Here is a 22,552-nt window from a genome sequence, read left to right as displayed (position 1 = left end):
AATTGGTAGGTGGGTTCTTTATCACTAGCGCCACCTGGGAAGCTGCCATTATTAATGGAATTGTTTTTCTTGATTTTGTTTTTAGATTGTTCATTGCTAGTGTGTAGAAAGAAATTGATTCTTTAAGTATTACCTTATATCCTGTAAGCATGTTTGACATTATATATTATTTTAACGGTGTTTTAGTGGAAATGTTATGACTTTCTACAAGCATGATTGTATCATCTGCAAATATGAGATAATTTTACTTTTTCTTTTCCAGTCTGGATGTACCCTTAAGTTTTAACCTTTTCCTTCATTATTTTAGCATAAAACAACTTTATATGATATTAGCTAATTGCATATGGTACATATACAACATTTTTCACTTTGTAGTGCTTAGATACTTTAAAGCATATTAGTTTTATTTTAATGGGTGTTAAAAATATGATAGCTCATAATTTTATGGTGTTGACTCAGGTATCACTTTATTAGGATGTTCTTCCCTGAACATCCTATTTAAAATGGCACATCTTTCCTTTTCCTCTACCTTGCTTCATTTTTCCTTCCCACCACTTTACCACTATACATATTATACACAAGCATACACTTACATGTCACACACGTGAGATGTGCCTGCGTATTGTCTGTTTCCCTCTGCTAGGATGTAAGCTCCCTGAGAGCAGAGGCTTGGGTTTATTCTTTGCTGATGGCAGTGTCCGGGAAATGGGTACTCAGTAAATATTTGTCAGTGGTTAATTGTTTAGAATGGAGTTAAGACCAGTACATCAGTTTCAAGTTGATTCAAGAAAAATACTGAATAAATGATTGTTCAGGAAGTATACAAATATGGCAAAATTCATAAGGGCTGTATGGCTTGCCAGAAAGTTGGGAAACTCTAACTTCAGTAACGAGAAGAAGCTGGATGGGAATGGAATTTTTAAAATCGTTTTCTGTGAAGTGAGAAGTTATTTGTTAGCTCACAGACTTTTCCCCGACCCAGATCAGGGAAGCCTTGAGGCCCACAAGCTGTAACAGATGAAATTAAATATATGTGGGAAAGTGGTTTCCGCTTCCACCACAGAAACCCTGCTGGCAGTTCTGGAGGTCATCTGGGAATGTTTGAGGTGCTTTGGGCTACCCATGGAAACTTGGCTGATTGGTCTTGTCTTCTTCGCAGGGCTCTGTGTTCGCAGAGAGCAGAAATGACCATGACTGCCAACAAGAATTCCAGCATCACCCACGGAGCTGGAGGCACTAAGGCCCCGCGGGGGACTCTGAGCAGGTGAGTCGGGGAACATTGCCTGGGGGAGTGAAGCTCAGTGGAGGGTAGACTCAAAGGACACTTAACGCCCTGTGTCCTGGATAGGACTGCTGCCAAGTGTGTGTGGTTATCCTCATGATTCTGACAGTCATTCAGGTGAATCATCTGGGCCAAACTTCAACCACTGACCAAACAGTGAGATCTCAGGGCATTTTCTTATGCCCTCTAAAATTTTGCTTCCTCATCTGTAAAATAATAATAGTACCTGTCTCTCAGAGTTTCCTTGAGGATTAAATGAGATGATAATGTCAGTGCTTAGGATACTGCCTAGCAAAAAAAACACTTATTAAATATTAGCTCCATCTCTGCAATGGGATAGAAGCTTCCAGAGCTGGCAGTTAAAGGTACAACTGTCACCAGGGCTTCTCAGGTCTTGGCCTAGGCTAGATGCTGATTTCCTTGAAGAACCTCTTTTACTAAAGCCACATACTTTTCATAGCCCCTTCATCTGAATCTCAGCTGGATGGGTTTGGCCTTGGAACCTCAGGTGCTGGAATAGGTAGCTATGAGAAGGATGCTCATCTTAGACGGGGATCGGGCTCGTGGCCTCCTGGAGGGCAGGACTGTGCAGCGCCAGACTGAGTCTGGTGGAGTGGCGCACACTCAGGTCTGCCCAGAGGTTGTGGTAGATGTTTGGTTCATTCAGAGCTGGAATCCAGGTATGGTTGGTAGAGAGGGGCACAGGCTGTAGCCCCTGGGGAGTGGCTGGAGTTGAAGGAGGCAAGAGGAATTCTGTACACCATATGTGCAGAGTTTGGTCCCTGTGCAAATGGTCTGGATGGACTGTACCAACTAAATGAAAACTGGTAGGTTCTGACATGTTAAATACATAAGAGTTTGGGGCTGAGACAGACAAATTAACTATCTGCTCTGTAGCAACAAGAGCAGTAAGGACACCCTCTGCCCACCCACTGTCTCTAACCTGGACTACAGTTGCTGGCATACTTGCTTCCCTGAACAGGGTGAGGCTGAGGGTGGCAGGGACCAGCAACCTCATGGGGAAAGCGGATAGAAAAACGGAACTCTCCCAGGGCATGTTGATGGCTGAGGCAGAAACAGGTCTGGGTCTTAGACTTTTTGTCCCGCATAATCTGCTTCTTGGGAACAACTTGGTGGGCTCTGGCCAGTCAGGGGGCATTTCTTCCTCTGCAGTGTGAATGTGAGTTGGCAGGTGGAGACTGGCAGTGAAGGTCCCCATCTTTTTTATATGAGACTGGAGGGGTGAAATAGGCATTATTTGTGATTTTACTGTTTTATTCTTAAGTTAAAAGAAATAGTATACTTAGAACCTGGATTAGAAATGACCGTACTCAGCAGCCCTCAGCTCCTTTAAGTATTTGTTTCTTCTAATTTCCGCTCTGTGGGTGGGTGGGATGAGAGATGCATTGTTTACATAAAGTCAGAAAGCAGAATCAGAACTGCTGACAGGCACCCTAGTTTCTATTTGGAGTACAGCCCTACATGTTTTACACATTTTTAGAAATCCCTCTTCCTTTAGCTTCTCAGCATGCTTGCCGTCGTAACATGATGGATGGTACTTGTAAATATCTGAGTCTCTGATGTGCCTTCTCAGTCTTCGCTTCCCTTCCTTCCTGCCACTTCCGCTTCCCTCCCTACTTTCCTCGGGTTTTGGCGTGGAGTCACTGGCTTGTCTCAGAGGCTACTGCTGGGCTGTAGTTGTTACCTCACAGTTGTCTGGCGGTGTCGTCTGGTGGCTGCCTCCGCCCGCAGCCGCATCTGGGGCTGTTCTTTGGGCCGAGTAGGGCAGTAAGTCACCCGTTCATTTAGGAAGTTGTCAGGCAGCCCTGAGGGCTGTCCTTCTAGGTGCCAGGCTCTGTGGTGGACAGTGAGGGACACAAAGGAAGGATCCATTTTCTTTTTTTCAAGGCATTTACAGTTTGGATCGATGACGTTGGCACCCAGATTTCTTAGTCGGACCTTCTAATAGACATTTGCCTGGGACCTGGGGCCCTTTAATCATTGCCCATTCAGGAGTGCCAGTGAGAAAAGATTCCCAGGTGTGACTGGTTGGGGACTACAGGGGTGCTGGGGCCTTGGAAAGCTGGGCCTTGGAGCCCTGGTGGCTTTAGGGATCTCTGTCCACATCATCCACATGGAGGCAAAGGAAGCTGATGACACAGAGAAGCCTTTGTATCTAACTTTGGGGGCAGGGGTACTTTGGGGCATGGAAAACTGGCGGGGAAGGGCAGATGGTACCCTAAGGAAGTGCCGAGATATGTATTTTCAAGGCTCTATCCTTAATTTGAATAAGATCTCACCTGGTGCCACCACTGAGCTAGTTTGGGTTAAGGATCCTAGATTCCATTGCATTATTAGCTTTTTATGGATGTTTTGCTAATTTATTATCTTCCTTTTCCATTATAGCCCATTCTTGATTTGCTAAGATATGTAGGAGAAGGAAATCAACTTTTCATTTGACCACCAGAGTTCTGTTCTTTACTATGTTTGGGTCTCCTGGAGCAAGCTTCCCTTTCTGTTTGTTAGTGAGGCCAGAGGGGCATGATGCTTCACTCTTAGCTGCTTTCCCTCCCCACAGGCAGCTCCAGCTTGCTTAGATTTGGATGCATCCATTTCTGGGGGTGGGAGGTGAGATGCTCAAAGCTCCTCCGAGTTCTAGAGGTCAGGCTTTATGATGTTGGTACTGATGACCTGGGTGAGACTAGAAGCAGCTCAGTGACTTGCAAACAAAAAGGTGTTGTATTGAGAGCTAGTTCAGCCATCTCGATGGGGTAAACTTTGCCACTTGGTGCTCTCAGGAGATTTCACTTGTGCTGTAAGACTTGGCGGGCAGCAGGGGCTATTCTCAGAAGACTTGTCACGCCTGCTGATTTCCTCAACAGCTTCTTTACTGTGAAACTGCAGCGTGCAGGTCATTGTGACTTAAAAATACAAGCTATTGGTATTGTCTTTTAGGAACCTTGCCTCTGGATGTATGTGTGGGAAACTTGGGTGACTATAGACATATAGGTTTCTTGGGGTCAAGGACTTTGACTTCTTTCTGTCTCCTCCAAGCCTGGAACGATACCCGGTATCCAGAAGACTGTTGTTGACCAGTTGTCTAGATGGCTGTGAGATCAGTCTCATAGAGCATAGGTTACGTGCTATTTGAGTCCTTATAGTTCTTTCATAATAGGTCTTATTAACTTAGTTTTTTTTAAAATTTATTTATTTTTAATTGTTTTACATCATTGTGTTGATTTCTGCCTATATCAACATAAATCAGCCATAGGTATACATATGTCCCCCCACTTCTTGAAATTCCCTCCCACAGCCCACCCTATCCCACTCCCTAGGTCATCACAGAGCACTGGATTTGAGCTCCCTGCATCATACAGCAAATTGCCACTGCTTATCTCATTTTACATGTGGTGATGTGTATGTTTCAATGCTACTCTCTGAATTCGTCCCATCCTCTCCTTCCCCTCTGTGTCCACAAGTCTGTTCTCTGTGTCTGCATCTCCACTGCTGCCCTGCAAATAAGTTCACCCATACCATCTTTCTAGATTCCATATATATGCGTTAATATACGATATTTGTTTTTCTCTTTCTGACTTAACGTCACTCTGTAGAGCAGGCTCTAGGTTCATCTACCTTATTAGAATTGAATCAAATGCATTCCTTTCTATGGCCGAGTAATAGGGCTTCCCACTCCCCAGGTTGGTAGGTGCCCAGTATCCTACTGGAGACCAGTGGAGAAATAACTCCAGGAAGAATGAAGAGATGGAGCCAAAGCAAAACAACACGCAGTTGTGGATGTGACTGGTGATGAAAGAAAACTCTGATGCTGTAAAGAGCAATATTGCATAGGAACCTGGAATGTTAGGTCCATGAATCAAGGCAAATTGGAAATAGTCAAATAAGAGATGGCAAGAGTGAACATCGACATTTTAAGAATCAGGGAACTAAAATGGACTGGAATGGGTGAATTTAACTCAGATGACCATTAATTATATCTACTACTTGGGCAAGAATCCTGAAGAAGAAATGGAGTAGCCATCATAGTCAACAAAAGAGTCTGAAATGCAGTACTTGGATGCAGTCTCAAAAACGACAGAATGATCTCTGTTTCCAAGGCAAGCCATTCAGTATCACAGTAATCCAAGTCTATGCCCTGATGAGTAATGCTAAAGAAGTTGAAGTTGAACGATTCTATAAAGACCTACAAGACCTTCTAGAACTAATACCCCAAAACGATGTCCTTTCATTATAGGGGACTGGAATGCAAAAGTAGGAAGTCAACAAACACCTGGAGTAACAGGCAAATTTGGCCTTGGAGTACAGAATGAAGCAGGGCAAAGGCTAATAGAGTTTTGCCAAGAGAACACACTGGTCATAGCAAACACCCTCTTCCAACAACACAAGAGAAGACTCTACACATGGACTTCACCAGGTGGTCAACACCAAAATCAGATTGATTATATTCTTTGCAGCCAAAGGTGGAGAAGCTCTATACAGTCAGCAAAAACAAGACTTGGAGCTGACTATGGCTCAGATCATGAACTCCTTATTGCCAAATTCAGACTTAAATTGAAGAAAGTAGGGAAAATGACTAGACCATTCAGGTATGACCTAAATCAAATCCCTTATGATTATACAGTGGAAGTGACAAATAGATTCAAGGGATCAGATCTGATAGACAGAGTGCCTGATGAACTATGGATGGAGGTTCGTGACACTGTAAAAGAAGCATTGATCAAGACCATTCCCAAGAAAAAGAAATGCAAAAAGGCAAAATGGCTGTCTGAGGAGGCCTTACAAATAGCTGTGAAATGAAGAGAAGTGAAAGGCAAAGGAGAAAGGAAAGATATACCCATTTGAATGCAGAGTTCCAAAGAATAGCAAGGAGAGATAAGAAAGCCTTCCTCAGTGATCGATGCAAAGAAATAGAGGAAAACAATAGAATGGGAAAGACTAGAGATCTCTTTAAGAAAATTAGAGATATCAAGGGAACATTTCATGCAAAGATGGGCACAATAAAGGACAGAAATGGTATGGACAGAAGCAGAAGATTTAAGAAGTGGTAAGAATACACAGGAGAACTATACAAAAAAGATCTTTACGACCCAGATAACCACAATGGTGTGATCACTCACCTAGAGTCAGACATCCTGGAGTGTGAAGTCAAGTGGGCCTTAGGAAACATCACTACAAACAAAGCTAGTGGAGGTGATGGAATTCCAGTTGAGCTATTTCAAATCCTAAAAGATGATGCTGTGAAAGTGCTGCACTCAATATGCCAGCAAATTTGGAAAACTCAGCAGTGGCCACAGGACTGGAAAAGTCAGTTTTCATTCCAATCCCAAAGAAAGGCAATGCCAAAGAATGTTCAAACTACCACACAATTGCACTCATCTCACATGCTAGCAAAGTAATGCTCAAAATTCTCCAAGCCAGGCTTCAACAGTGTGTGAACCATGAACCTCCAGATGTTTAAGCTGGATTTAGAAAAGGCAGAGAAACCAGAGCTCAAACTGCCAAAATCTGTTGGATCATTGAAAAAGCAAGAGAGTTCCAGAAAAACATCTACTTCTGCTTCATTGACTATGCCAAAGCCTTTGACTGTGTGGATCACAACAAACTGTGGAAAATTCTAAAAGAGATGGGAATACCAGACCACCTGACCTGCCTCCTGAGAAATCTATATGCAGGTCAAGAAGCAACAGTTAGAACTGAACATGGAACAACATACTGGTTCCAAATCAGGAAAGGAGTATATCAAGGCTGTATATTGTCACCCTGCTTATTTAACTTATATGTGGAGTACATGTGAAATGCCGGGCTGGATGAAGCACAAGCTGGAATCAAGATTGCTGGGAGAAATATCAATAACCTCAGATATGCAGATGACACCACCCTTATGGCAGAAAGCGAAGAAGAACTAAAGAGCCTCTTGATGAAGGTGAAAGAGGAGAGTGAAAAAGTTAGCTTAAAACTCAACATTCAAAAAATGAAGATCATGGCATCTGGTCCCATCACTTCATGAAAAATAGATGGGGAAACAATGGAAACAGTGAGAGACTTTATTTTTTTTTTTTGGGCTCCAAAATCACTGCAGATGGTGACTGCAGCCATGAAATTAAAATAAACTTGCTCCTTGGAAGAAAAGTTATAATCAGCTTAGCATGTTAGAAAGCAAAGACATTACTTTGCCAACAAAGGTCTGTCTAGTCAAAGCTTTGGTTTTTCCATTAGTCATGTGTGGATATGAGAGTTGGACTATAAGGAAATCTAAGCACTGAAGAATTGATGCTTTTGAGCTGTGGTATTGGAGAAGACTTTTGAGAGTCCCTTGAACTGCAAGGAAATCCAACCAGTCCATCCTAAAAGAAATCAGTCCTGACTATTCATTGGAAGGACTGATGCTGAAGCTGAAACTCCAACACTTTAGCTACTTGATGGGAAGAACTGACTTAAATGAAAAGACCCTGATGCTGGGAAAGATTGAAGGCAGGAGGAGAAGGAGACGACAGAGGATGAGATGGTTGGATGGCATTACTGACTCAATGGACATGAGCTTGAGTCAGCTTCAGGAGCTGGTGATGGACATGGAGGCCTGGCGTGCTGCAGTCCATGGGGTTGCAAAGAGTCGGACACAACTGAGTTACTGAACTGAACTGAATAGGGCTTCCTCGGTCGTGCTAGTGATAAAGAACCTGTCTACAAATGCAGGAGGCATAAGAGACTTGGGTTCAATCCCTGGGTCAGGAAAATCCCCTGGAGGAGGGCATGGCAACCCACTCCAGTATTCTTACCTGGAGAATCCCATGGACAGAGGAACCTGGCAACCTATGGTCCATAGGGTCGCAAAGAGTCGGACCTGACCGAAACAACTTAGCACGCACACGCCCACAGTAGGAGTGGGAGAGCTAAGTGTGCATTCTTGCCCCTATTAGTTTTGTATCCTTGGGGAGTACCTCCTCTTCTCTGTGTCTGTTGCCCGAACTATCAAACAAGTGGGTGACCTGTGCAGGTCTTGTTAACTTTGGATTCCCTTTCCATTTAGTCCACTGACTCTGAGAAAGAGAGAAGAAAAGGAACCTTAGAGCTCATTTGGTCTCAACCACTTGTTTGATAGTTTGGGCAACAAACCCCGAGAAGAGGAGGTAGTCCCCAAGGATACAAAGCTAATGGGAAGAATGCACGCCTAGCTCTCCTGCTCCTTCCATTATTTTATTTTACCACCACATTCATCTCCCTGTAAACACAACTGGGCTCTCCCTGCTCAGAAACCACTGTCATCTGTGACACCATCAAACTCGACCTGGTTGGAAAGGCTTTCCCTGGAAGCCCTGATGTTTGTTTCTGCTTTTATCCTTCACTGCGCTCCTACATGAACCTGACAATTCTGCCAGTCTGGATACAGATGTTATTTCCTGCAGGGCTTTTCCTGACCACTCGGCTTGGAAGGATTTCCCTCCCCATCTGTATTCATTCTTAGAACCCTTGGTTCAGAGCCTCCGAGTGGCACTTTTAGTACCTCCTAAGGTGAATAAGTGGATTTTTCCCAGTGAGATTGCTATGGGACAATTGTTCTTAAGAGTCTTAGAAGCTTTATTATTTAGAGAATCTGCATGGCTCGCCCTTAAGATCCTTAGAAGGCCTTTTGTCTGTAAGCGTCAATGAGGCTAGGATTTCCCGGGCAGTCCAGTGGTTAAAACTTCACCTTCTGGTACAGGAAGTATGGGTTTAGTCCCTGATCAGGGAGCTAAGACCCCACATGGCTCACCACCAAAAAGCCGAAACATTAAAAACAAACAAACAAAAAAACCCCAGTATTTTAACAAATTCAATAAAGAATTTAAAAATGATCCACAGGAAAAAAACAAAAAGATTCAATGAGGCAGCACTTTAAATATTTTTTAGGTCTTGATAAAGGATCTTGCAGTCCCACTCTAGATTTTTTTCTGAAGACTTATTGAGGGATAAGTAAAGCATTATAAACTATCCAATTTAAAGTTTTGGGTTTGATGAGTTTACAGACACACAGAGTATTACTGTCACCGCAGTCTGGAAGCCATTTCCTAATTTGAGAATTTTTTATTGCCTAGAGAAGGAAATGGCAACCCACTCCAGTACTCTTGCCTGGAGAATCCCATCGAGGGAGGAGCCTGGTAGGCTACAGTCCATGGGGTCGCAAAGAGTCAGGACATGACTGAGCGACTTCACTGTCACTTTCAGAGAGATAGAGACTGGAACAAGTTTTATTTTCTAACTCTGAAAGCCCTTTGTCATTTATGTTTCCTTTAAATTTTGCTGGAAAACTGAACAGTTCCTGTTTAGCTCATCTCTTTTCTTGTTCACTAGTGACAGTTCAATTCATTTCAGTTCAGTTGCTCAGTCGTGTCCGGCTCTTTGCAACCCCCCGAATTGCTGCAGCACGCCAGGCCTCCCTGTCCATCACCAACTCCCAGAGTTCACTCAAATTCACATCCATTGAGTCGGTGATGTCATCCAGCCATCTCATCCTCTGTCGTCCCCTTCTCCTCCTGCCCCCAATCCCTCCCAGCATCAGAGTCTTTTCCAATGAGCCAACTCTTTGCATGAGGTGGCCAAAGTATTGGAGTTTCAGCTTCAGCATCAGTCCTTCCAAAGAACACCCAGGACTGATTTCCTTTAGAATGGACTGGTTGGATCTCCTTGCAGTCCAAGGGACTTTCAAGAGTCTTCTCCAACACCACAGTTCAAAAGCATCAATTCTTCGGTGCTCAGCCTTCTTCACAGTCCAACTCTCACATCCATACATGACTACTGGAAAAACCATAGCCTTGACTAGATGGATCTTATGTCTCTGCTTTTAAATATACTATCTAGGTTGGTCATAACTTTCCTCCCAAGGAGTAAGCATCTTTTCATTTCATGGCTGCAGTCACCATCTGCAGTGATTTTGGAGCCCCCCAAAATAAAGTCTGACACTGTTTCCCCATCTATTTGCCATGAAGTGATGGGACCGGATGCCATGATCTTAGTTTTCTGAATGTTGAACTTTAAGCCAACTTTTTCACTCTCCTTTTTCACTTTCATCAAGATGCTCTTTAGTTCTTCATTGCTTTCTGCCATAAGGGTGGTGTCATCTGCATATCTGAGGTTATCGATATTTCTCCTGGCAATCTTGATTCTAGCTTGTGCTTCTTCCAGCCCAGTGTTTCTCATGATGTACTCTGCATATAAGTTAAATAAGCAGGGTGACAATATACAGCCTTGATGTACTCCTTTTCCTATTTGGAACCAGTCTGTTGTTCTATGTGCAGTTCTAACTGTTGCTTCCTGACCTGCATATAGGTTTCTCAAGAGGCAGGTCAGGTGGTCTGGTATTCCCATCTCTTTCAGAATTTTCCACAGTTTATTGTGATCCACACAGTCAAAGGCTTTGGCATAGTCAATAAAGCAGAAATAGATGTTTTTCTGGAACTCTCTTGCTTTTTCGATGATCCAGCGGATGTTGGCAATTTGATCTCTGGTTCCTCTGCCTTTTCTAAAACCAGCTTGAACATCTGGAAGTTCACGGTTCACGTATTGCTGAAGCCTGGCTTGGAGAATTTTGAGCATTACTTTACTATCATGTGAGATGAGTGCAATTGTGCGGTAGTTTGAGCATTCTTTGGCATTGCCTTTCTTTGGGATTGGAATGAAAACTGAGCTTTTCCAGTCCTGTGGCCACTGCTGAGTTTTCCAAATTTGCTGGCATATTGAGTGCAATGACAGTTAGAAGGAGTCAAATGGCATCTTCAGCACTCTGCCTGGAAATGTCTTTGGCTAGATCATCTCGTTTATTTTCTATGTTACCACAGGTGACAGAATTACTGAACTTTTCAATATTATGAGGGTCCCCTTATCTCCAGCTTCTAACATTTTCTTTATTTTGTTTTAACCACCACCCCCAGTAGCCACGCCTCAGTCCCACAGTCAATGTTTAGGTTTTTGTTTCAACAGCGCTGCACTTCTCAGTACCAAAATTTGTGCCCATTGTCTATTGCCACATAACCACTGCAGATTTCATAGTGTCAAACAGCCATTTTATTATGCCCACAGACTCCGTAGATTAGCTGGTTTTAGACAGAGACTGCATGCATGTCTGCTGCTGCTCATGATGTCTGGAACCTCAGCTGGAAAGATTTCAAGACTTAGGGTGACTCAGTGGCTAGGGGCTGGTGTCTCCTGGAATCGTCTCATCTCACATGTCTCGGGGGTTGATGCTGCTTGTTGCTGGGACTCCAGCTGGGATTGTCAGTCAGAATACCCTCTCCACATGACCTGGGCTTCCTCACAGCCTGGGAGACTGTTTCCTGGGGCCTGGGCCTGAAAAGTGGCACAGATTCATTTCTACCATATTCTACTGGTCAAGCAATCTCAGAGCCCAAATTCAAGATTAGGGGTCATTTTGATAGCAGGCATGTCATTTGGGTACTGTGTTTTAAAACCATCACAAAAATCTTTAGCAGGTTTTCCTGGAACTGCATTTTCCTCCCTCTTGGCTTTGGATGGTGCCTGGTTCTGCTTTATATGGCAGTTCCATTTTTGCTGGACTAGGGCATTGGGGATGTTCCCATAAGGCATCATTTTTCACCTGAGAGATGGCTTATGTCTGGTAAATACTCTCTATTCAGTGCTGCTACTTCACAGAGGACTTGGGATTGATTCCCTCCCAGAGAAGAGCTCACCATTCCTCTTTGTGCTCCTGCAGAAATGAGCCCAGTGACAGGCAGATAGATGTGCTTCCTGGAGGTGGAAAGGTGACTCAGTTTGTGCTCAGCTACTGGATTCCCTGGTGGGTCAGATGGCAAAGCATCTGCCCGCAATGCAGGAGACCCGAGTTTGATCCCTGGGTTGGGAAGATCCCCTGAAGAAGGAAACGGCAACCCACTCTAGTACTCTGGCCTAGAAAATTCCATGGATGGAGGAGCCTGGTGGGCTACAGTCTATGGGGTCGCAAAGAGTTGGACACGACTGAGCGAGTTCACTTCACCATTCTGCTTACCCTGACAAACCAAGGCTGACATAGGAGTCTCTGTGTGTGGTGGTCCAGGTATAGCCCCACTTGGAGGATGAGGCTGTCCTGGACCCTCTGGAGGTCTTCCAGCCATTTGAGATGAAGCTGCTTTGCAAGCAGGATGGTCAAGATGCGAGTGTCAGCCTCTTTCTAACTTCTGTCCCAGAATGGGATGTCAGTTACTGAGTTGAGCCCCTGCTCTGGCCTGGGGAACAAACTTCTGGACTTGGAGAAAGGATTCTGGCAGGCCTCATCCCTATTCTCCTTCTGGGTACCCCAGAATATGTCCTGGGGGAGTGCAGTGAGCATGCCATCTCCAGAGCTGGGGTGGTCACATAGTGATGGGAGCATGCCATTGCCCACTAAGCCAACAGGCCCACTTTAGTTGAGCAGGCCTGGGATGGTGGTTGACCAACTCCAAGGCACTTTCATTTGGGAGCAGGTTAGACACCTGCTTAGTAGAGACTAGGCATAGTGGAAGCTGGGCCCTGAGTAACCTTCACCTGCAGACAGGCTCACGTCATGGTTCAGTTTAGTTGCTCAGTTGTGTCCTACTCTTTGCGACCCCATGGACTGCAGCACGCCAGGACTCCCTGTTCATCACCAACTCCCAGAGTTTACTCAGACTCATGTCCATTGAGTCAGTGATGCCATCTAACCATCTCATCCTCTGTAGTCCCCTTCTCCTTGCAACTTCAATCTTTCCCAACATCAGGGGAGTCATTTCTTCGCATCAGGTGGCCAAAGTATTGGAGTTTCAACTTCAACATCAGTCCTTCCAATGAACACTCAGGACTGATAGTTGGGCTGGTTGGATCTCCTTGCAGTCCAAGGGACTCTCAAGAGTCTTCTCCAACACCGCAGTTCAAAAGCATCAATTCTGCAGTGTTCAGCTTTCTTTATAGTCCAACTCTCACATCCATACATGACTGCTGAAAAAGCCATAGCCTTGAGTAGGCAGACCTTTGTTGGCAAAGTAATGTCTCTGCTTTTTAATATGCTGTCTAGGTTGGTCATAACTTTCCTTCCAAGGAGTGTCTTTTAATTTCATGGCTGTAATCACCATCTGCAGTGATTTTGGAGCCCAGAAAAATAAAGTCTGACACTGTTTCCACTGTTTCCCCATCTATTTGCCATGAAGTGATGGGACCAGATGCCATGATCTTAGTTTTGTGAACGTTGAGCTTTAGGCCAGCTTTTTCACTCTCCTCCTTCACTTTCATCAACAGGTTCTTTACCACGTCCTGGTACCCACAGCCCATCTCAGTGCCTCTGAGGCTATTTCCTGGACTCCAGGAACCTTCTCCAACTGGCCCCAAATTGGTCCTCTTCCTGATACTAATACTTCAGGAGCTCTGTGGCCAGAGCATGCTGAATTGAGAACAGTCTTATCGTCAAGGGCTAAAGACAGCCTTCCGTCCCAAAAAGTCCCTGGGTGACCTTGACAATATATACTGTGTCCCTTATCATGAATACTTCCTGCTATGTTACTGGAGAATGGCCCAGGTCACTAGCCCAAGGGCTGGGTCATATTCTTGTGAAACAGCGCCAGAGGGAAGGGCATGTACTTTACACTTTTTAACTCTCACTTTCTGTCTGTGCATGTGTGTCCGTGTACACACATACACACTGCTTTCTCTTTAAGTTTGTTTCTTATTCTCTACCTTAGTTGATGCCCTTTCTGTCCTACTCACTGGTCTTACACATTTGTGTGTGTGTGTGCGCGCTTATGTTCCTCTGTTAAATTTCCTTTGCATCTCCCCCTTTCTTCTCTTTCCTTGTATCTGTTTATTTTCCTTCCTCTCCCATCATGTTGGTTTTGGCCAGTCATGTGCCACAGTGTGGCATCCACGTCTGTGCTGAGCAGCAGAGCTGGCTGCCTGCGGGTGAGGCAGGGGCACCAGGGCCCAGTTTCACCATGTCTGCTTTCCTGGGAACGGGCTCCAAGATGTTAGCGTAAAGAGCAAGCGGTGATAAGATCAGAGTCTTAAGTGTCCTTTAGCTGTTTTGTATTTACTTCTCTTTTATATTTCTTCTGTCTTCACGGAACTGTTATTGGTATTCAAACACTTTTAAAGTTTACATCATCTTAGTCACACAGCTAGTATGTGAGGATACTCAGAGCAAGTGTTTCCCACTGTTTTATAGACAAAGAGCCTGAGGCCCAGAGAATTTAGGTGACTTCGTCATGAGCACATCCAGGAAGTGAGGGATCCAGGACAAGAGCAAAACCCAGGTCTCTATAGACTCTTGGCCTAGGGTACGATTTTTGCCTTGCGGGAGAAGGCTTTGGGGACTGATAGCCGTGCTGGGCTGCACTAAGTGCTTTCTGTACATTTCTATGTTGTTCTTTGGGTCATGTGGCTCAAAGAGGGAGGTGAGGAAATTTGTGAACAATACCCTGGGGAGTCATAAGGAGACCTAGGTTTAAATAATTTTTTTTTTATTTGTTCATTTAGTCATTCTGCTGCCGCTGCTGCTAAGTCGCTTCAGTCGTGTCCAACTCTGTGCGACCCCATAGACGGCAGCCCACCAGGCTCCCCCGTCCCTGGGATTCTCCAGGCAAGAACACTGGAGTGGGTTGCCATTTCCTTCTCCAATGCATGAAAGTGAAAAGTGAAAGTGAAGTCGCTCAGTCCTGTCTGACTTTTAGCGACCCCATGGACTGCAGCCTATGAGGCTCCTCCATCCATGGGATTTTCCAGGCAAGAGTACTGGAGTGGGGTGCCATTGCCTTCTCCAAAATTACTTACTAGTACCTAGTATATACAAGCTCAATAAATAAAAACAATTATTAGACAAACAAGACTATCTGACACATAGTATAACAAGTTTCTAAGCACACTGAAATAGAAAACAGGAGAAAACAAACAACTTTGGTTCTTAAATGAATTGAGTTTCCCTGGTATCTCAGCCAGTAAAGAATCCTACTGCAATGCAGAAGACCCTGGTTCAATTCCTGGGTTGGGAAGATCTACTGGAGAAGGGATAGGCTACCCACTCCAGTGTTCCTGGGCTTCCCTGATGGTTCAGCTGGAAAAGAATCCACCTGCAATGCAGGAGACCTTGGTTCGACCCCTGGGTTGGAACAGATGTATTAATTCCTACTAAATTCTAGATGCCATGCAAAGAGCTGGGGATATTGGGGTTAACAAGACTCTGTCACCACCTTCAAGTAGGTTCACTGGTACATAGTTTAGTGAGGGAAGCAGATGATGAAACCGTACAGTCCAATAAAATGTTACAAAGTCCCAAGACAGACTTTTTCCAGGCACAGTGGAGGCATCAAATCTCACATCGCCACCTGGGTGAGGGGGGTAGTGTCAAGAGAGATACCACAGAGGAGCCACAGAGATTGTAAGTAGACAAGCCAGCACCACAGCAAAGGAGACAGAATGTGTGAAGGCCTAGAGTTGTGAAAAGCAAAGAGTTTGATGTGGCTAAGTTGGAGATGCAGATTTGTTTGGAGGAAAAGACAGTATGAGATGATAGAGGACACATGAGGACTGGATCACGAGGTCCCTGTGATTCATGCCCAGGAATTTGCTTTTCATTCCTTAGATAGTGGGGAGTTAGAAGCATGATGAGTTTTGTAGTTTAGAAAGATGTCAGGAGGCAAGAGGATGGCCTTGGAACTGGGTTAAGACCAAAGGCAGAGAGGGAAGTTGAGAGCTTATTTTAACAGTCTCAGTGAAAGGTAAAATCTGAATCAAGGTGCCAGCACGTTGCAGTGGGGATGGCACGGGGAGGGAAGATCTGAGGTCTTAGGCATCGAGTACATCATTGAGTCTGGGGAGGAAGCTGGATCAGATGCTTCAGGGAGAGGGAAGAAAGAACAGATCTGACCTTGTCTTCCCTATGAGGAATGAATTGGGAATATATACAGGAGTCAAAGCTGGGGTGAAGGAAGCAGAAAGCAGCCTAGGAATGAGATTGTGTGAGAAGACACTCAAGTCTGGGTGCCTGGGAATGAGACCAAGTGGGGTTCTTCAGTCTAAGCCCCCCACCCCGTAGATAGGCGTGAGGTCCCTAGCCCTTCACGCCCACTCACTGCTGACTGTTCTCACTGCCTGCACTTGCCCTACTTGAACAGCGTTTCACTCTCCACTGGATTATTCCGGTCATCATACAAACATGCACTCTGTACCCAACATTCCCCTCCAATTACCACCTCATTTCCTGTTCCTCCTTTAGGGAAACCTTTGAAAGAGTTGTCTGAGCTCCTTGTCTCCATTCCCTCTCTTTAATTTCTTGAATTCCTTCTAGTCAGGCTTCCCTTCCTACAACTCCACCAGAATCTCTCTTCTCAAGGTTACAGTAACTACCTAAATCTAGGGGTCACTCTGTAGTCTTTTCCTTGCTTAGTTGTTAGCAGATTTGGCTCAGCTGATCACTCCCTGTTTCTCTAAGTTCTCAGGATATCACTCCTCTTGGTTTCCTTCCTTCCTCACTACGTGCTCTTCCCAGTTTTCCTTTGCTAGTTGTTCCTCCTCTACCTGAGCTGGAAATGCTGGAATGCCCCAGGGTTCAACCCTTGGATTTCCCTAGGTACACTGACTCCCTAGATGGTTCATCTAGCCATGTCAGTCAGTTCAGTTGCTTAGTTTAGTTCAGTCGCTGAGTCCAGTTCAGTCGCTCAGTTGTGTCCGACATTGTGACCCCAAGGCGGCAGCACACCAGGCCTCCCTGTCCATCACCAACTCCCGGAGCCTACTCAAACTCATGTCCATTGAGTCGGTGATGCCATCCAACCATCTCATCCTCTGTCCTCCCCTTCTCCTCCCACCTTCAATCTTTCCCAGCATCAGGGTCTTTTCCAATGAGTCGGTTCTTCGCATCAGGTGGTCAAAGTATTGGAGCTTCAGCTTCAGCATCAGTCCTTCTAGTGTATATTCAGTACTGATTTCCTTTAGGATTGACTGGTTGGATCTCCTCTCTGTCCAAGGGACTCTCAAGAGTTTTCTCCAGCACCACAGTTCAAAAACATCAATTCTTCAGCACTCAGCTTTCTTTATAGTCCAACTCTCACATCCATATGTGACTACTGGAAAAATCATAGCTTTGACTAGCAGACTTTTGTCAGCAAAATAATGTCTCTGCTTTTTAATATGCTGTCTAGGTTTGTCATAGCTTTTCTTCCAAAGAGAAAGTTTCTTTTAATTTCATGGCTGCAGTCACCATCTGCAGTGATTTTGGAGCCCAAGAAAATAGTCTGTCATTATTTCTATTGTTTCCCCATCTATTTGCCATGAGGTGATGGGACCAGATGCCATGATCTTCTTTTTCTGAATGTTGAGTTTTAAGCCAGCTTTTTCACTCTTGTCTTTCACTTTCAACAAGAGGCTCTTTAGTTCCTCTTCTCATCTAGCCATGAGGTTTTAAAATAATACTTGTATACCACTGACAAATCCCAAATGGAAATTTATAACCCCAACTCCTTTCTAACAGGTGCTCAGGCCCAGAACTGTGATTCATCCTTGACTTTCCTTTGTCTCTCTTAACCTCTTATCCACTCTGTCAGCAAATCTGATTGGCCTAGCCCTGGAGAAAAATCCATCTGTCCTGCTGTCATTCTAGTTCAGGCCACAGTAACTTTTTGCATGGATTGTTCCAGTGGCCTTTACATGATCTCACTGTGGCCACCTTGCATCCCTGCACTTCATTTTCTGATATGATCAGAGCATGTCATTCTTCAGCTCACACTCCTTCGAGAGCTTCCTTTCTCAGAGTAAAACCCCAGCCTTCCTGTTGGTCTGTGGGCTTCTCTGGTGCCTCTGACTGATCTCCAGCCCACTCCTCTTCTTCACACTCAACTCTGGCCACGCTGGCCCCTTGGTTGCCCCCAGAATATAGTAAGTATGCAGTTGCCCCAAGCCTCTGCCCTCCTGCTCCTCTTGCCTGGAATATTCCTCCCCTGGATAAACACATTGCTTACTTCCTTAAGGTTCTGTTCTCATGGTCCCTGGCAGAGGGGCCTCCCCTGATCTCCTCCACTGTTAAGCTCTGCCCCTTCACCCTGCCTTATTCTCCTTCACTGGCCCCACAACCCTCTCACAGCATGGGTTTGTTTATTGTCTATTCACTCAAGACAAATAAAGCTTACTGTCTCCCTCTACCAGACTATAACCTGTAGAGACAGACTGTCTAGTTTTAGTCTTTGCTGATCCTTGATGCCTAAAACAGTACCCAGTGTGTAGTGGGTGCTCCGTACATGCTGGTTGAATGGATGAAGAGCTGAGGCATGTCTCAAGCCTGTTACGGTTTGCACACTGTGATCTGGTAACTAGGTGGCTTCCTTTGTCCGCTTGCTCAGGGTTCAGGGAAGGTTGGCTATGAGCTGCCCTGGGAGCCCTGAAGACATGAAGCTGGAACCTGTCAATGGCAGAACGAGAGACCAGACCCCAAAAGAGGCTTTTCTCAGGTGCTTGGCTTCCTAAGGCAGCCTGGGTCCTGGCACCGTCATTCTCTTGACGATAGTCTTTCCTTGTGCAACAAGGGGAGAGTGGCTTTCACTTCCAACCTCAGTGTGAGGAATTGGGAAACAACTGGAGCATGAAACTGAGGACCAGAGTGAGCACACGCTCCCATCTGTGCCTCGGAGCTGCCACCTGTTGTGTGCACTCATTGTCACAAGGACACACGCATCCGTCCTGTGCTCTAGGTGAAGATTCTCCCAAGCCTCCTCAACTGGGGAGCAAACACTGATGGAAGCTGATTCTTGGGACTGCAGAGCTAGCTTCATTTCCAGGGAATGCTTGGGGGAGACCCCCAGAAGAGTGCCAGAGCCTTGAGCAGTGAGAGGAAGGGGGAGAGAGGTGCAGTCTGAACACACAGCCCTTGGCAGCTGGTCTCTAGGGAAGTGCAGGAGAGAGGCATGGGGATGGGAGGCCCAGGACGGTGGTCCTGCACTGGGGTGGGGATGGGGGGCCACCTACACACAAGCCCAGCCTTTCCCACCACATCAGTTTGCTATTTTGTTGTAGCAAATCACCCTAAGACTTAGGGGCCTAGAACAATCAATGATTTCTCACATTTCTTGTGCATTCACTGAGTAGTTCCTCTACTGGCTTCCCCCAGGCTTGCTCATGTAGCTGGTTCATTGGCTCCAAGATGACCTCACCATGTGTCAGGCCCATGTGGTGGTTGGGGTCCACAGTGACACTGTGCATGGCCTCCTCTGAAACACCAGACTGGTTTTTCTTATGTGAAAGTCTCAGGGCAGAACCCCAAGTGTGTGAAGTTGGAAACATCAAGGCTTTTTGAGGCCTCAAATTTGAAACTGAGACAGTTTATTTTCTACTATATTCTGTTCATCAAAACAAATCACAGGGTCAGCCTAGAATCAAGGGGCAGAAGAATAGACTCTACCTTTTGACAGCGTGAGCTGCAAAGAATTTATGACTGTATTTAATTTACTCCTTTCCCTTCCCAGGCTTCCCTGATATGTGTGTGTGTGTGTGTGTGTGTGTGTGTGTGTGTGTGTGTGTGTGTGAGTTGCTAAGTCATGTCTGACTCTTGGCTCAGACAGTAAAGAATGTGCCTGCAGTGCAGGAGACCCGGGTTCGATCCCTGGGTTGGGAAGATCCCCTGGAGAAGGGCATGGCAACCTACTCCAGTATTCTTGCCTGGAGAATCCCATGAACAGAGGAGCCTGGTGGGCTACAGTAAGTTTATCAAGTGATTATTCTGAATAGGCAGCTCCTTGTTGATGTTAGTTATTATTAAGCTAAGATTGAGTGCTGTGTGTTAACGACTGAACTCGACCCTTGATCTGTATTGTCTCTATTCCTTACAGCAGTCCGCTGAGATGTGTGTTCTTTTAACCTCCATTTTATTTATTTATTTATTTTGTGTGATCCGCTTCTGGTCATTTTCCTTTCTAAAAAGAAATATTAATTTTTTAATTGAAGGATAATTGCTTTACAGAATTTTGTTGTTTTCTGCCAGAGATATGGAAACTGAGGCTTAGAGAAAGTTATCTGCGGCAGTCATGTAAATTGTTAGTGGCTGTGCTGGAACTTAAATGCTACTACTGTGATGTTCTTACCCTCTACTGAGAACAACCAGCCTAGATAACCTGCTGAAAAGCTTACTAATAATAAACTGTCATAATGAGTTACAATGTTCAACATCATTTCATATCCATAGTCACATGTGCCCATTACAACAACTCTGATGTAGTTAGAACAACCTTTTGAGGAATTGATACTGGCAGCTTATAGAGCCTGTGTGGCTTTGCCCATGGTCACATTCCTGATACCAGGTAGAATTGGAAACGTGCAGAGAAATGCAGTGAGCTCTACCCTCCGGTGAGCATTGGAGCCCATGAGGGGCGGGGCCTTATCGATGACGTGGTATGAGTGAACGCTGCTGCTCTGTGATGAACCTTGGGGTGCCTGGACTCCAGGTCAACGGAGTCAGGCCTCCTTTTGACCCCGAGTTGCCAGAGCACATTGGCTTGGCCTGTGTGTGGGTCTGGGCGAGGAGCACTTGTGGCTCTGGGCCCCAGATGAGCCAAGATCCGAAGACCAGGACCTTTAAAGGAAGGGCTTGTCTCTTCTCTGTTTTATCCTTCACTAGGAGAGAAAAACTAAGCCTCAGTTAAAACAGACTAGGCACTGAGAGAATTTCTTAACTTGTGGAATTGCCTTCATGTTCGAACTACTGAGGGAACTTACAGAGTCATCCTTTCTGAAAGCATCAGAAGCAGGCTGGGATCTTAACAGACCAGAGGTTCTCGCTGTTTTTCTGTCCCCCTGTGGGAGCCATTGCCCCCATTCCCCAGTGGCTTCATGGACTGGTGAATTCTCACCTTGAAGGTTGAGGAGCTACTTCGTAGGGGAGCATTTATCAAAATATCTAGAGAGATGAGGTATATATAGTTTGAAAGGGCTTCCTGAGAGATTCTGAGTCTCATTAAATACTGGCCACCACTGACTAGGATTCAAGCTTCATGAGGACATGAATTTTTGTCTCTTGTTTATTCTGATAGCTAGTGCCTAGAGCAGGGCCTGGCATGAAGTAGGTGCTCAGTAATTATTACTGAATGAATAAACACATGACAAAGTCATCTTCTGTTAAAGGCATCTTCTCCCGCCTCCAGTGAAGAGTAACTGAGACATAGAGTCCTTTGTGTAGCCCAGACGCTTGTTGCCTTACAGGGCTGGACTTTGACCTTTTGCATCCGTGGTTCTGTGAAAGAAGTGAGGGACCTGGGCCTTTCTGGATTATGACTAGGTCGAGCTCTCCCCAGGCTCCAGCTTGGCATGTTGCCCTAGCCTTGCCCGCCCTGGGGAGTACTCGTTTCACACCTCCTTGCTGAGCAAAGTCTCTTTGGTCATCAGCTTGGCTGGGCACCGGATTTCTCTCATCTGTGCCCATGTACACGTGGGATGGCTCTTGTTTGCCTTGCCCTTTTAAAAACAACTTAAGCATGTTGAAGTTTCCTGTTGACTGGGGGCAGCCAAAGGCTATGACCCAACAGGGAATTGTTGGCCAATCCCTGACTCACCCGAGCTGCAGTTTTCTGTGTGTGATCGAGCAGCGACAGCAGCCTGGCTCAGGGGCAGCTGGCTGCATTCCCCAGATGGCATGGTGCTCTGGAGCCTGTGAGTCTGGACTGCCCCACTCTGAAGGCCTGGGGATTAGAGTCAGGTGGGCCTTGGGAGCATGCAGTGTTGGCGAAGCCCTGCTGTCTTTGAACTAAAGCAGTTTGGGAACATTTCTGAAAGTTGACAGTGATTGCCCTAGTAGACAACTAGAAAAGAATGCCGATGAGGAAGTATGCCCGTGGTTCTCTTCAGTCAGCTCACCTGTACCTTTTCTTGTCTTTATTTGTTCATTGTTCATGGTGCACCTTCTAGATACCGAGTAGGTGTCCCTCCACCTGGAAGAAATCATGGTCTCATAAGGAAGACCAAGAGGTTCCCTGATACTTACAAACACTACACTGGAGACAGGACTGTGCCCAGAGCTGTAGGGGTCTCTGCTAATCTATGTCTAGGGACCCGGGCAGTTCACAAGGATGGTGGAGGCCACTGCCTCGTCTTTAGAGCAGCAGCATAGTGTAGTCATGGCTTCACGTACCAGCTGAGACCTTGAATGAGATGTTTAACCTTTGTAAGCCTCAGTGTTTTTCATTTGCAAAATGAAGAAAATAATAATGTATAATAATATGACAGAGTTTTGTGAAGATTGAACGAATAAATATATGTTAAGACCTATCCTAAAGAAAATCAACC

General features: G+C 45.4%; 1 protein-coding gene across 4 annotated transcripts in view; it reads left to right on the top strand.

Annotated features, from left to right (window-relative positions):
- The window catches only part of DENND2B (DENN domain containing 2B), a 166,256-nt gene that overhangs the window by 103,094 nt on the left and 40,610 nt on the right, over positions 1-22,552 (top strand). For all 4 annotated transcript variants that reach the window (XM_006051600.4, XM_044929489.2, XM_025266612.3 and 1 more), the window contains one exon: positions 1,160-1,264. In XM_006051600.4, the coding sequence (XP_006051662.2) occupies positions 1,185-1,264 (80 nt within the window). In that variant the 5' untranslated portion in view covers positions 1,160-1,184. The remainder of the gene's footprint in view (positions 1-1,159; positions 1,265-22,552) is intronic.

The sequence above is a fragment of the Bubalus bubalis genome, chromosome 16 (genome assembly GCF_019923935.1).
Source record: "Bubalus bubalis isolate 160015118507 breed Murrah chromosome 16, NDDB_SH_1, whole genome shotgun sequence".
In the NCBI taxonomy this organism is placed as follows: domain Eukaryota; kingdom Metazoa; phylum Chordata; class Mammalia; order Artiodactyla; family Bovidae; genus Bubalus; species Bubalus bubalis.
This window is presented reverse-complemented; position numbering and strand designations above follow the sequence as displayed.